General features: G+C 35.9%; 1 protein-coding gene and 1 long non-coding RNA gene across 5 annotated transcripts in view; one reads left to right on the top strand and one right to left on the bottom strand.

Moving 5' to 3' along the window:
* Positions 1 to 15,748, top strand: part of ROCK1 (Rho associated coiled-coil containing protein kinase 1) — a 161,476-nt gene that overhangs the window by 92,186 nt on the left and 53,542 nt on the right. For all 4 annotated transcript variants that reach the window (XM_086682578.1, XM_086682577.1, XM_086682576.1 and 1 more), the window contains exons 14-16: positions 2,703 to 2,838; positions 4,432 to 4,523; positions 4,636 to 4,882. In XM_086682578.1, coding sequence (XP_086538704.1) covers positions 2,703 to 2,838; positions 4,432 to 4,523; positions 4,636 to 4,882 — 475 coding nt within the window. The remainder of the gene's footprint in view (positions 1 to 2,702; positions 2,839 to 4,431; positions 4,524 to 4,635; positions 4,883 to 15,748) is intronic.
* Positions 1 to 15,748, bottom strand: part of LOC147575531 (uncharacterized) — a 51,379-nt gene that overhangs the window by 7,324 nt on the left and 28,307 nt on the right. The window lies entirely within an intron of this gene.

The raw sequence follows: 15,748 nt of genomic DNA, 5'->3' as shown, positions 1-15,748 counted from the left end.
AGTCCTATATAACTATTAAAGTGAATTCATAATTTAAAAGTTTCCCAAAAAGTAATCTTCCAGGACCAGGTGGTTTTACTAGACAGTTCCACCAAATGTTTTAAAAAGAATTAATACCTATTCTACACTATCTCTTCCAGAAAATATAAGAGAAGGGAACATTCCCCAGTGAGTTTTATGAGACTAGAATTACCCAGATGACAAAATCTAACAAAGACAGTACTACGAAGAAAATCATAAATCAGTTTCTCTCATTTACAGCCAACTGATTTTTTTACAAAGGTGTAAAAGCAATTTAATGGAGGGAAGAGTCTTTTTTTAACAAGTGGTGCTGGAGCAATTAGATATTCATAGACCAAGACATGAACCTCAACTTAAGTCTCATACTTTATGCAAAAATTAATTCAAGATGGGTCATATTTAAAGGTAAACATGAAAATATAAAACTTTTAGGAAAAAAAAATAAGTGAAAACCCTAGGGACCTACAGCTTGGTGAAAAGTTCTTAGACATGACACCACAAACATGATCCACATGAGGAAAAATATTCAACAATTTGGACTTCATGAGAATTAACAATATTTGTTCTGTGAAAGAACATGATAAGAGGATGAAATGACAAGAAATAGATTGGGAAAAAATATTTGCAAACTATGTATATCACAAAGGACTCTATCTAGAATAAAGAACTCTAAAGCTCAGCAGTTGAATAAACAAATAATCTCATTTGAAAATTGGCAGAAGACATGTCACTTATCAGAGTGAATGACAAACACATGAAGAGATGCTCAACATCATTAGCCATGAGGGAAATGCAAATTAAAACTACCATGAGAAATCACTTTATAATCATTAGAGCAAGTAAAATAAAAAATAGCATCAACACCAAAACTGGCAAGAATATAGAAAAACTATCACTCATGCATTGCAAATGGGAATTTAAAATTGTACAGCCAATCTGGAAAATACTGCTGCAGTTTCCTAAAATACTAAGCATGCATCTACCAGGCGACCCAGCAATTGCACTTGTGGGCATTTATCCTAGAAAAAAAAAAAAAAAAAAACTTATATCCTTAAAAAACCTGTATACTGTTGTTCATAATAGCCTTATTTGTAATGCCAAAAACTAGAAATAATCAAAATGTCCTACCATAGGTGAATGGTTGAACCAACTTTGATACATTTATACCATGGAGTACTACTCAGCAACAAAAAGGCATGAACTATTGATACACACAACAACTTGGATGGATCTTGTGGGCATTATATCGAGTGTAAAAAGCCATTCCCAAAAGGTCCATACTGTGTGATTCCATTAATACCGTATTCTCAAAGAAAGTCAAAATTACACACACGGAGAACCTATTACTGGTTGCCAGGAATGTGGGTGGTGGGAGAAGGGCAGCTTCTAAGCTCTTAAGTAGTGGCTGGCTGGAAGGAGATCTTGTGCCAATGGAACAGTTCTGTATCTTGATTGCAGTGGTGGTTCCATGAATCTACACATAAGCTAAAATAACAGAAACATACATACCTTATAGCAGTATCAATTTCCTGATTTTGTTACTGTGCTGATGTTACATAAAATGTATCTATTAGGGGAAACGGAGTGGAAGAGTACAAGAAACCTCTCTGTGGTATCTTTGCAACTTCCTGAAATCAAAATTTAAAAATGAAAAGAATTAAAGTTAGAATGATAAAATCTCAGAATTAGAAAGATCTTGAATGATCTCTGCAAATTTTACTAAACCTAACAGCATCGTCCTTAAAACATGAGTTTTGCCTAATGATGGGAAAGCCCAGAAAAACACCGTAACGGAGATTTTCCCAGTGTGGAGTCTTAAAAAAATGAAGCTTCAAAAGCACGATATGGAAGTGGTAACTCAGAAAAAAAAGATAAATTTTTAAGTTGTGAAGGTTTGGCTATTTTTTTTTTCTTTAACCCTCCCCTCCCCTACAGTTTTATTTTCTAAAGTAAGTGTCTCCTTCATTACTTTTTAAATATGCGTTAGTGGGTAGATACATAGAACATTTTAGAAAAGGTAAGTTGTTGAGACAGGAAGAGGACTAAAGGAGACACATAGGGACTAGTGAACTTACTACACACACTAGCATTTGGTACCATTTGAGTTTTGCACCATTTAATTATCAAATGTGTAATTATTATCTTTCATATTTATATCTTTAATTTAGGATTATAAATAAACCAAAATATTGGTAATGGAATGCAGTGTGGTCATCTTAAACTAATAAAGCAGCTTTCTGATAAGATTCGTAGTTTTTTATATTCATGGATTTAAAAATCTGAAAATTTTCCATATCTAGTTTGAATAAGGGGGTTCTCTCAGTCTTCCTATAAAGCAAGCTAATTCTATTTTTAGAAAGTTGTCGTTACAGGTACTTTCTGATTTTGAAACCAAAAAAAATCCATCTTAAGTCTTCTTTTTTTTTTTAATTTATTTATTTATTTTGAGAGAAAGAGAGGGAAGGAGGGAGAGAATCCCAAGCTGACAGCACAGAGTCTGACACAGGTCTCAATCTCATGAACCGGAAGATCATGGCCTGAGCCAAAATCAAGAGTCAGATGCTTAACCAACTGAGCCACCCAGGCACCCCATTGTGTGTTTTATTTTAAAAGAATATAGTATTCTTCTAAATAAATAAAGAGTTTAATTGCAGTGGTGACTTTTATCATTATGTTTACAGGGAAATCAAAGAAGAAACCTAGAGTCTACAGTGTCTCAGATTGAGAAAGAGAAAATGTTGCTACAGCATAGAATTAATGAGTACCAAAGAAAAGTAGAACAGGAAAATGAGAAGAGGAGAAATGTAGAAAATGAAGGTAAACTGTTTCTGCTTTTGAAAAACACTGAAATTTCTGGCTAACACTATACTTGAGGTCTTTGTCATGAGGTGTCTTAAGGTTAGGGCCTATGATATATTTTTGAAGTCACAGTCCTAGGACACCTCATGACTTAATTAACCATGTTCCAAGATAAATGTATAACATATTAAAGTCAGTAGTCCTGGGGCGCCTGGGTGGCGCAGTCGGTTAAGTGTCCGACTTCAGCCAGGTCACGATCTCGCGGTCCGGGAGTTCGAGCCCCGCGTCAGGCTCTGGGCTGATGGCTCAGAGCCTGGAGCCTGTTTCCGATTCTGTGTCTCCCTCTCTCTCTGCCCCTCCCCCGTTCATGCTCTGTCTCTCTCTGTCCCAAAAATAAATAAACGTTGAAAAAAAAAATTAAAAAAAAAAAAAAAAGTCAGTAGTCCTGTTTTAGCTAAAAGAGTGATTTTCATCCTTGTATGCATATTGGAGTCTCTTGGAAAGCTTTAAAGAATACTAATTTCATGCCTAACCTCTGAAATTCTAATTGAATTGATCTAAACATGTGGCCTGGGCCTTGGTATTTTTTATAAGCTCTCTAGGCAATTTCTTACAAGCAGCAATTTGAGAATTATTAACTAAAATTTCATGTTTTTTTCATATTAGTGTTAAAAATACATTTAAAATATCTTTCTATACCCTTGATCCAGTGATTCATTTCTAGGAATTAATTTATGTATACACTTGTGCACATGCACACTGATATATAAACAAGGTATTCATTGTAGCATTATGGCTAAGGTGTACTTTTAAGTGAAAAAAATAGTATTGTTTAAAATGAGAGTGCTTGTCTGTATATGCTTAAGTGTGTGTGTAGATGTGGAAAAATACATATTTTGTGTGTTTTTATGTATGAGGGTATGGACACATACACTGTCTTACGAAGCATATGCAAGAAATTAGTAATAGTTGTTGCTTGGGAGGAGAACCAGAAGGACTGGGAAACTATGGAGGGAGGAAAGCTTATCCTACACTAAGACCATTTGGTACTTTTGAATTTCGAACTGTTTTTTAGATCTTTAGATATTCAAAGATTTATGCTATTCAAAAATAAATAATACTAGAACTAGCTTTATTATATTTCACTAGTAGATTGAGCTTATTAACAGAATAAAGAATTTAAATATTGAGGCACCTGGGTGGCTCAGTCAGTTGAGTGTCCGACTTAGGTTCAGGTCATTATTTCACGGTTCATGAATTCGAGCCCTGTTTTGGGCTGTGTGCTAACATCTCAGAGCCTGCAGATTCTGTGTCTCCGTCTCTCTCTGCCCCTCCCCAGCTCATGCTCTGTTTCTCTCTCTCTCAAAAGTAAACATTAAAAAAAAAAAAAGAATTTAATTATTACAAGGCTGAAAACAAATCTGTTGCGGTCTATATTGTAAAACAATGCTGTACTTTTTGTTGAATTTAAATATAAGTACTTCCATGATGAAATATGACTTTGGGAGTGGACCTATTGTAGCTGACTATGGCTACAATAGTTTTTTAAGGTACTTACATGTTTCCTCTATAATAACTTTCTAATTTCTACATTTTTTCTTCATTTTCTAGTTTCTACATTAAAGGATCAGTTAGAAGACTTAAAGAAAGTAAGTCAGAATTCACAGCTTGCTAATGAGAAGCTGACACAGTTACAAAAGCAGGTGAGTTTTTTAACTAAGCTGTTTAAAATTATAATTAATTAAAGTAAATTTGATTGTATTTTGGTCAACAACCTATTTTCTTGCTCTCACTATTTTTTTTTTTTTTTAATAGCTAGAAGAAGCCAATGACTTACTTAGGACAGAATCAGACACAGCTGTAAGATTAAGGAAGAGTCACACAGAGATGAGTAAGTCAATTAGTCAGCTAGAGTCCTTAAACAGAGAATTGCAGGAGAGAAATAGAATTTTAGAGAATTCCAAGACACAAATGGACAAAGACTATTACCAGCTGCAAGCTGTGTTAGAAGCTGAACGAAGAGACAGAGGTCATGATTCTGAGATGATTGGAGACCTTCAAGGTAATATTTTTTCTTGTGGTAAAATTTACTGGTTTAGCCATTTTTAAGCGTACACCTCGGTAGCATAAAGTCCATTTTTATGCAACCACAGCTACTATTCATCTCCAGAACCTTTTTATCATCCCAAACTAAAACACTATACCCATGAAACAATAATTTGCCATTCTCCAGTCCTTCCAGTTGCTGGTAACCACTATTCTACTCTATTAATTTGACTACCTCATAAAAGAGGAGCCATACAATATTTATCCTTTTGTATCTGTCTTATTTCTCTTAGAATAATGTCTTCGAGATTCATCCATGTTGTAGCATGTATCAGAATTTCCTTCTTTTTTAGATGTGAAGAAGAAGGATCCCTTGTGCACTTCCCATCTATTGGTAGGACTGAAAATCAGTGCAATTACTGTGGAAAACAGTATGGATGTTCCCCCAAAAATTAAAAATAGAATTACTATATGACCCACTAATTCCACTACTGGGTATTTACCCAAAGAATACAAAAGCACTAATTTGAAAAAGAGGAGTGCACCCCTTTGTTTAATGTAGCATTATTTATAGTAGCCAAAATATGGAAGGAACCCAGGTGTCCCTCCATAGATGAATGGATAAAGAAGTAACATGTACAATATGTATGTGTATATATACATATACTGTATATTATATAAAGAAGTAATATATATATGTATATATGTGTATACATTGTGTGTATATACACAGTGGAATATTACACAGCCATAAAAAAAAATGAAATCTCGCCATTTGCAACAACATGACCAAACCTAGAGGGTATAGTGCTAATTGAAATAAATCAGAGAAAGACAAATACCATATGATTTTACTCACATGTGGAACTTAGGAAACAAAAGAACAAACAAAAAGAGACAAAAAACAGGATCTTAAATACAGAGAACAAACTGGTGGTTGCCACGGATAGGTGGGTGAAATTAGGTAAAGAGGATTAAGAACATACTTACCAGTGAACATTGAGTAATGTATAGAATTGTAGAATCATTCTATTGTATACATGAAACTATTATAACACTGTTAATTATACTTGAATTTAAAAAATTAAAATTTGGGGGCGCCTTAGCGGCTCAGTCGGTTGAGCATCCGACTTCAGCTGAGGTCATGATCTCGTGGTTCACGAGTTCGAGCTCCATGTTAGGCTGTGTGCTGACAGCTCAGAGCCTGGAGCCTGCTTTGGAGTCTATGTCTTCCTCTGTCTGCCCCTCCCCAGCTTGTACTCTCTCTCTCTTTCTCTCTCTCTCAAAAATAAATGAAACATTGAAAAACATAATAAAAAAATAAATAAAAATAATAAAACTTAAAACTTAAATTTTTAAAAAGAAATAAGAATTTTCTTCCCTTTTAAGTGTGAATAATGTTCCATTATATGTATATACCGTATTTTGTTTATCAAAGGAAGGTAATTTTTAAAAATTTATTTTTAATTGTGGCTAAAAACATATTAATCATTTTTAAGTGTAAAGTAATATATTTTTTATCATATTGCTCTCATAAACAAAATAACTTTGGTGAAATTGGAAGTGATTAGCATTCTTTCTCTTTCAGGATGATTCCTACTTTTCTGTCACATTGTAATTTCTTCACTCTCACAGGCACCCCTGTGAGGTCAGTAATGTATTTCTAATTTTATAGCCAGATTACTGAAAAGTTAATTTTAAAACATGCCTAATTCACAAAAGCCTTACTCAAAGTGGGACTAATCAAAAGAAGATTATAACTATTAAAACCTGGGAATTCCTTGTGCATTGTTGGCAGAAATAGAAACTGAATTACAGAAATAGAATCCCATTGCTAATAAAGAACTATGTTCTTAGGAAGGTTAGGATTACAGATATCAGCTGTCTTTATAAATCTAAAAGGAAAAAAATTGAGTGTAACAGTAAAGAAACAGTTTTGGTAATGGAAATATAATCAATTTGTTTTCAAAAAGATTCCTGTCTCTACCCACTTCTCACATATTTTTCTATTTTCTGTTCCTATTAGCAAAAGGATCCATACTACATAATCAAAACAGATACGCATAGAAGTTGCCAGATGTCTCAGGGGAAAGTTGGAGGAGGGGTAGTCCTTTTAACCTTAGTCACAGGATGGGAACATAGTTTGGGTTCTCATGGGGCTTGATGACTAGCTATAATTCTGTGGAGAGAGGTCAGGGTCAGTTTTTGTGACTATGGAAACGGAAATTAAGATCTCCTGTTGGTTTTTAGCTGAGGAGCGTTGTGCAATCTTATTTCTCAGGGACTAGACTTAAAATAGATTTGAATGTAACCAAGAAAGTAACTTCATTATATGCGTTAAAAAAACCTCCTAGTTCACTTCCTTAAATTGCTTCCCTAGGTCTTTTTATGTACAGCTTATTACCTGTGTGAAAGTCACTTCACCTACTTTCTGTATATATAAACCAAGGAGATTAGAATAGGTGACCCTTATAATCACTCCAATTTTAAAATTATTTAAGTCTGTGATCTGCTGGATATGACTGAGCTTTGAAGTGCTTTTGCTTTCAAGGAAGAGACCATCATATGTTCATCAACAGTGGTTTTTTTTTTTTTTTAATTTTTTTTTTTTCAACATTTATTTATTTTTGGGACAGAGAGAGACAGAGCATGAACGGGGGAGGGGCAGAGAGAGAGGGAGACACAGAATCGGAAACAGGCTCCAGGCTCTGAGCCATCAGCCCAGAGCCCGACGCGGGGCTCGAACTCACGGACCGCGAGATCGTGACCTGGCTGAAGTCGGATGCTTAACCGACTGCGCCACCCAGGCGCCCCCATCAACAGTGGTTTTAACTGAATCTAATATTTAGATATAGGTGAAGGTAAGGAAAATATATAGCATGCTTTATTGTTGATGTTTATCCTTTTTCAGTGCTTCATGAATCAAAAAGCTCATATACATTTAAAATGCACACAACTTGGGGCGCCTGGGTGGCTCAGTCAGTTGAGCATCTGACTCTTGATTTCAGCTCAGGTCATGGTCTCATGGTTTGTGCGTTTCTGCCCTACATCAGGCTCTGTGCTGACCTCGCAGAGCCTGCTTCAGATTCTCTCTCTCCATTTCTCTCTTCCCCTTCCCCACTTGCTGTCTCTCAAAAATAAATACACATTTTTTTTTAATGCACACAACTTGGGGTGCCTGGGTGGCTCAGTCAGTTAAGTGTTCGACTCAGGATTTCAGCTTAGGTCATGATCTCATGGTTTGTGAGATCAAGCCCTGGGTCAGGCTCCACACTGACAGCAATTCTCTCTTTCTCTGCCCTTCCTCCTCCACACTCCTGCATGCGCTCTGTCTCTGTCTCAACATGTAAATAAACTTTTAAAAAATGTACGCAATTTATATGAGGCTCAATATACGTATTAAAGATTCATCATGATAAAAAAAACCCCACAGATCTTACATTAATCTTCTGTGGTTCATAGGAATTTCAGGTCCCTCAGGTATAAATTTCTCATAGTTTGTGATGCTGGGCTTCTGACAGGGTCATGATTATTTCCTAGTTAAATGTCTTCCATGTATCCATAATGGGCAGAAGCTTCTTTGTTGTGTATGGGAAATGACTTCCCAAACATAACTGGTTAATAAATATTTTAGCCTTTGTGGGCTACATACTGTTGCTTTTACGTATTCTTTTTTAACTTTCACAACCCTTTAAAAATGAAAAAGCATTCTCAGCTTCATGTCTATAGAGAAGCAGGCTGAGGGCTTGAAGTTTGCCAACACTTGGACTAGTATTTCAAGGCTGCTGTAACAGACAAAAGCTAGCTTCTAAAAGTCTAGGAGATAGAGGCTTAAACAAAAACAATGGATACAGATCAAAATGTCATTAAGGAATGAAAATTTTAAATGAAATGATAAGCTTGTCATCCAGTAACTTTGTGATTCTTAGATTGAAATGCAAAGAGAAATTTTTTTAATTAACCATTTGAAAAAGTTTTGTTAAAAACCATTTTTTAGTTGGTTTCTTCAACTTTGAATTTTGGAAAATTTCATACATATACCACAGTAGAATATTATAATGATCTCCTTGTGTGTACTCATCATCCAACTTCAGTAATCTTCATCTAGCAGCCAATCATGTTTTGTTTATACCCCCACCTCCCTTTTCCAAACCTCTGACACTGAATTCTTTTGAAGCAAATCTCAGGCATTACTTTGTTTAATTTGTAAATATTTCAGTATCTCTTAAAGCTAAGGACTTTTTGGTTTTTTTGTTTTTAACAATACTGCATAAACTTTATTTTTTTAACCGCTGGATTTTTTTTTTATTTTTTAAAATTTATTTTTTAATTTATATCCATTTTAGTTAGCATATAGTGCAACAATGATTTCAGGAGTAGGTTCCTTAATGCCCCTTACCCATTTAGCCCATCCTCCTCCCACAACCCCTCCAGTAACCCTCTGTTTGTTCTTTGTATTTAAGAGTCTCTTATGTTTTGTCCCCCTCCCTGTTTTTATATTATTTTTGCTTCCCTTCCCTTGTGTTAGTTAATCTGTTCTGTGTCTTAAAGTCCTCATATGAGTGAAGTCGTACAATACTTGTCTTTCTCTAATTTCACTTAGCATAATACCCTCTAGTTCCGTCCATATAGTTGCAAATGGCAAGATTGCATTCTTTTTGATTGCCGAGTAATACTCCATTATATATATATATATACCACCTCTTCTTTAACCATTCATCCATCGATGGACATTTTGGGCTCTTTCCATACTTTGGCTATTGTTGATAGTGCTGCTATAAACATTGGGGTACATGTGCCCCTTCGAAACAGCATCCCTGCATCTCTTGGATAAATATCTAGCAGTGCAGTTGCTGGGTCATAGGGTAGTTCTATTTTTAATTTTTTGAGGAACCTCCACACTGTTTTCCAGAGTAGCACCAGTTTGCATTCCCAAGGACTTTTTTTTTTTTTTTTATGTTTTATTTATTTTGAGAGAGAGAACTAGCATGAGCAGGAGAGGGGCAGAGAGAGAGGGAGAGAAAAAGAATCCCAAGCAGGCTCCACACTGCCAACGCAGAGGCCAACGTGGATCTCTATCCCATGAACTGTGAGATCACGAGTCAGACGCTTAACCAACTGAGCCACCCAGGCACCCCAAAGATAAGGACTTGATAACCGTAATATCATCAAACCTGGAAAAAAGATAACAATATTGTAAAATATCTAGTCAGCGTTCACATTCCTCAAGTAGTCCCATAATCTTTTGTTTTTGTTGTATTTATTTAGCTTCAGTTAGGATCCTGTCAAGCTCTGTACATTGCATTTCATTAATGTGTCCTTTAGGTTTCTTTTATCTGTAGGTTTCTTCTCCCTTTTTTGTTCTTTGAAGTTTGTTTTTACTGTTATTTGAAGAAACTAGCAAGCATGTTGCTCTGTCCCTTGTAGTACTTTAAACTGGTGCGTCTAGAGGCTTGATCTATTTCAGATAGGGCTTTGACAGAATTTTTGAATTACTTTGAAAGAATATTTTGTTTACAAGCTTATACTTGTAAGCGGTATTATTTAGGCACCAGGAAGCAAATAAAGTCTGGCTATCTTGTTTTGTGATGTTAGCAGCTATTGAATATCATTGCCTAGATCCTGTATCTATTTAGGAGTTTTCAACTATGATGATCTATTTGTATCATTCTTCATTCATTTGTTAATTGGAATACTACTATTCAATTAAATAGTTATAGTGAGGTACAGCTTATAAAATAAAGTCTGACTAAATATTTATTCTTTTAGTGTATTTCAGAACAGTAAGTCATTTCCCCTCCATCCTCCAAAGATGACCAACGACGTTTTTAAATATATTTATGAACTTCTGGATTTTAATATATTTGATATCCGTTAGCCCATTGCAGTATTTTTACTGATGCTCATTTGAGGCCAGTGAGAATCTCTTCAAATTTACTGCTCCTTTTCTTTTTGTTATGCATAATATATTTTCTAGAATTATTTTCTCTACCAGACCTGGAGTTACCAGTTTTCTAAGGAACAGTAGTCATTTTTTGCGGCATATGGCATTCAGAGACTGAAGCCTGTGTACTGTGGGTACTTAGTACTAATGGGTAGGTAAATGTTTGGAAGACTTATTAATGGACAAAAGTAGGAAATACTTATTTCCCATTATAATTGTTAATTTCTTAATTTATGGTATTGTCATCAGAAACTATTAGCAGGTTTTTACTTCTTCTGAAATGTTTAATGATTTTCTTTTTGTTTTTAGTTCATAATAATTTTTGTTTTGTTTTTAACTGTTACATGGGAACTTGAAATTGTATAGGTTTTGTTACTTACTATGGTTTTAGGGTTGCTTTTTGGAAGAAAAAACAACATCCATTTTCTAATCAGTGAGTTTTCTCACCCCTGGTGACTTAGTTCTAAGATTCCATTTATTCTTTGTGTCTTTAGTCTGCCAGTTTGTTTTTTTTTTTTTTTTCTGAAGTGTAATTAACATACGGTATTATACTAATTTCAGTATACAATATGATTCAACAATTCTGTGAATTTGTTGTTGTTCATTAAGATAACTGTACTCTTGGGGCACCTGGATGGCTCAGTCAGTTAAGCGTTCAACTTCGTCTCAGGTCATGATCTCATGGTTCGTGAGTTGTAGCCCCACGTTGAGCTCTCTGCTGTCAGCTCAGAGGCTGCTTCAGATCTTCTCTCTGCACCACCCACCCCCCACCCATCCCCCACTCTCTGTCTCAAAAATAAATAAACATTATTTTTTAAAAAAGATAAGTATACTCAATCTCCTTTGTTTTTGTGCCTGTCCCCCCACCCACCTTTTCTCTCGGAACCACCAGTTTTCTGTATTTAAAAGTCTATTTTTGTTTGTTTCTTTTCTTTGTTCGTTTGGTTTCTTAAATTCCACGTATGAGTGAAATCACATGGTATTTGTCTTTCTCAGACTGACTTATTTCACTTAGCATAATACCCTCTAACTCCATCCGTATTGTTGTAAATGATAAGATTTCGTTCACATTTATGGCTGAGTAACATTCTGTTGTGTATATGTATACCACATCTTCTTCACCCTTTTATTAATAGACACTTGGGTTGCTTCCGTATCCTGGCTATTGTAACTAATGCTACCATAAACACAGGGGTGCACTTAACTTCTCAAACTAGTGTTTGTGTTTTTTTTAGGTAAATACCCACTAGTGGAATTATGGATTGTATGGTAATTCTATTTTTAGTTTTGGGGGGGCACCTCCATACTATTTTCCACTGTGGCTGCACCAATTTGCATTCCTATTAACAGTGCATGAAAGTTCCTTTTTCTCCACGTCCTCATCAACACTTATTATTTCTTGTGTTTTTGATTTAGCCATTCTCCCAGATGTAAAGTGATAGCTCATTGAAGTTTGATTGGCATGTCCCTGTTTAGATTAGAGATGTTGAGCATCTTATCTCAACATTGGAAAAATGTTTCTTCAGGCATTCTGCCCATTTTTAAATAAGATTATTTGTGGGGTTTTTTGGTATTAAGTTGTATAAATTCTTTAGATGTTTTGGATATTAACCTCTTATCAGATAAGTCATTTGTACATATCTTCTCACATTCACTAGGTTGCCTATTTGTTTTGTTGATGCTTTCCTTCCCTGTGCAAAAGCCTATAATTTTGGTGTAGTCCCAATAGCTTCCTTTTGCTTTTATTTCCCTGGTCAGTGGAGACATATCCAGAAAAATGTTTCTGTGGCTAACATCAAAGAGATTACTACCTATGTTTTCTTCTAGGAGTTTTATGGTTTCATGTGTCACATTTAGGTTTTCAATCCATTTTGAGTTTATTTTTGTGTATGATATAAGAAAGTAGTCCACTTTCATTCTCCTGCATGTAGTTTTCCCAGCCCCATTTGTTGAAGAGACTGTCTTTTCCTCATTTTATACTCTTTCCTCCTCTGTTATAGATTAATTGACCACATAAATGTGGGGTTATTTCTGGACTCTTTATTCTGTTCCATTGATCCATCTGTGTTTTTGTGCCAATACCATACTGTTTTGATTACTACAGCTTTGCAGATCTGGAAATCTGGGATTGTGATACCTCCAGCTTTGTTCATTTTTTTTCAGGATTGCTTTGGTTATTCAGGTCTTTTAAGGTTTCATACAAATTTTAAGATTATTCTAGGTCTGTGAAAAATGCTGTTGATACTTAGATAGAGATTATGTTAAATCTATAGATTGTTTTGAGTAGTATGGGTATTTTAATAATATTGGTTCGTCTAATCCATGAGCATGGAATATTTTTCCATTTGTCTGTGTCATCTTCAGTTTCTTTCACCAGTGTTTTAGTTTTTGGAGTACAGGTGTTTCACCTCCTTGGTTAAGTTATTTCTAAGTATTTTATTATTTTTAGTGTAATTGCACATGAAGTTTTCATAATTTCTCTTTCTGCTACTTCATTATTAGTATATAGAAATGCAACAGATTTATGTATGTTAACTTTGTATCCTGGAGCTTTACTGAATTCATATATTCATTTTAATGGTTTTTTGGTGAAGTCTTTAGGGTTTTCTATATATAGTATCATATCATCAGCAAATAGCAAAAGTTTTACTTTTCCCTTACCAATTTGGATGCATTTTATTTCTTTTTCTTGTCTGATGGCTGTGCCTAGGACTTCTAGTACTATGTTGAATAAAAGTGGTGAGAGTGGACATCCTTTTCTGTTCCTGATCTTAGTGGAAAAGCTCTGCTTTTCCCCATGAGTATGATGTTCACTGTGGGTTTCTCATATATGGTCTTTATTATGTTGAGGTATGTTTCCCCTAAACCTACTTTGTTGAGAGTTTTTATCGTGAATGGATGTTGTTTTGTCAGATGCTTTTTCTGTAAAAGCATGTGGTTTTTATTCTTTGTCTTGTTAATGTGTTTTATGACTCTGATTGATTTGCAAATATTGAATCACCCTTGCCTCCTGGGAATAAATCCCATTTGATCATGGTGAATGATTTTCCAGTGTATTGGTGGATTCAGTTTGCTAATATTATGTTGAGAATTTTTGCATCTGTGTTCACCAGAGAAATTAGCCTATAGGTTTCCTTTTTTTGTAGTGTCTGGGTAATGTGTCCTTATAGCATTTTTCCTTCTTCCTCCATTTTGTGGAATAATTTGAGAATAGGTATTAACTCTTCTTTAAATGTTTGTCACATTCACTTGTGATGCCGTCTGGTCCTGGGCTTATGTTTGTTGGGAATTTTTAAATTACTGATTTCAGTTTCATTGCTAGTAATCAGTCTGTTCAAATTTTCTATTTCTTTCTGATTCAGTTTTTAAGAATGTATTTCTTCTAGGTTGTCTAACTTGTTGGCATATAATTTTTCATAATATCCTCTTATAATCCTCTGTATTTCAGTGATGTCAGTTTTTATTTCTCCTCCTTCACTGCTGATTTACTTATTTGAGTCCTTTCTTCTTTTCTTGATAAATCTGGCTATATGTTTATCAGTCTTCATCTTTTCAAAGAACCAGCTCCTTATTTCATTGATCTGTTCTATTATATTTTTAGTTTCTGTTGAATTTATTTCTTTTCTCATCTTTATTATTTCCTTCTTTGTACTGCCTTTGAGCTTTGTTCTTTTTCTAGTTTCCTTAGGCATAAGGTGAGTTTACTTGAGATTTTTCTTGCTTCATCATGACATAGTCCTGTATTGCTATAATCTTCCCTTTAAAAAAAAAAAATGTTTATTTTTGAGGGAGGGAGAGAGGGAGGGAAGGAGAGTGCATGCGTTCGCGTGAGCAGGTAAGGCAGAGAAAGACACAGCATCCGAAGCTGGCTTCAGGCTCTGAGCTGTCAGCACAGAGCCCGATGCAGGGCTTGAGCCCATGGACCGGGAGATCATGACCTGAGCCCAAGTCTGATGCATATGACTGCCCTTAGCCCATATACCTCCATTGAGGTCACAACTTATCCCATAGCCCATATACCTCAGTTGAGGTCAGGGAGAGGCTTTCTTTGGCGGTTAAGACCTGCAGTCAAATCAGATGCCTGACCCCATTCTGTCTATTGGGGCTGCCAACAGTAGTGCCAGTCTGTAGGGTGTTCTCCCTGCCTTGTCCCCAAGAAGCTTATGTTGGTGGGTATGGCCAGCCGTCAGACCCATTTCCTACCCCTAGTCCATATGTTCAGGCTGGAGTTGCACTGCTATGTGTGGTTATCTTCCCCTCTCCCCAGGTCAGGAGTTGCTTTGAAGTTGTGTGAGTCCCTGTCAGGGCTACTTGCAGTGTGTTTCTCTGGCAGAAGCTGCTTTGGAGTGAGGCATGTTGGATGGCGTGGATCTACAGAAGAATGTGAATGTGTCAGGCAGTCTAGGCTGGGCCATGGGGAGACATTGTCACCTGCCAGCTCTTAGCCTTTTGTTCTTGGCAAAGTCTCCTAAAGATCCCTGGCCCTCCAGTGTACATTCTGAGATTAATGAATCATCTTCCCATATACTCCAGGAATTTTTCAAATTGCAGCTTCTGTGCTGTATTTTAGCAGGGTTGTTTATTATGGTGGCTCTTTAGGGGCAGTAACTCAGTTTCCTGTTGCCCTCCAACTCTCCCAGAGCTGGCCAACTCATTTTTAAAGTACCCAGAGTTAAGCCCTTCTTATTATAAAAACTCACAAAGTTAAAGCCCACTGGTTTTCAAAGCCTAATGTTATGGGGACTTGCCTTCCCAGTGCAGGTTCCCCATACCTGGCGGGCCTGGGGGAGGGTTTGCTCCTCTTCTTTCTTCATGCTTATGGTGTCCCTCCCCTTTCTGGGTAGTCACCATGGAGTTTCATTTCTGACTGCAGTTCCACCTCTCATACCCTTCTCAGTGTGGCTTCCTCTCTATGATTAGCTGTTGAAGTCTGTTCTG

The sequence above is a fragment of the Puma concolor genome, chromosome D3, assembly GCF_028749965.1.
Source record: "Puma concolor isolate L17-30 chromosome D3, mPumCon1.1.hap2, whole genome shotgun sequence".
NCBI classification, from domain to species: domain Eukaryota; kingdom Metazoa; phylum Chordata; class Mammalia; order Carnivora; family Felidae; genus Puma; species Puma concolor.
Note: the sequence above shows the minus strand (reverse complement) of the source record. Positions and strands in the feature narration are given on the sequence as shown.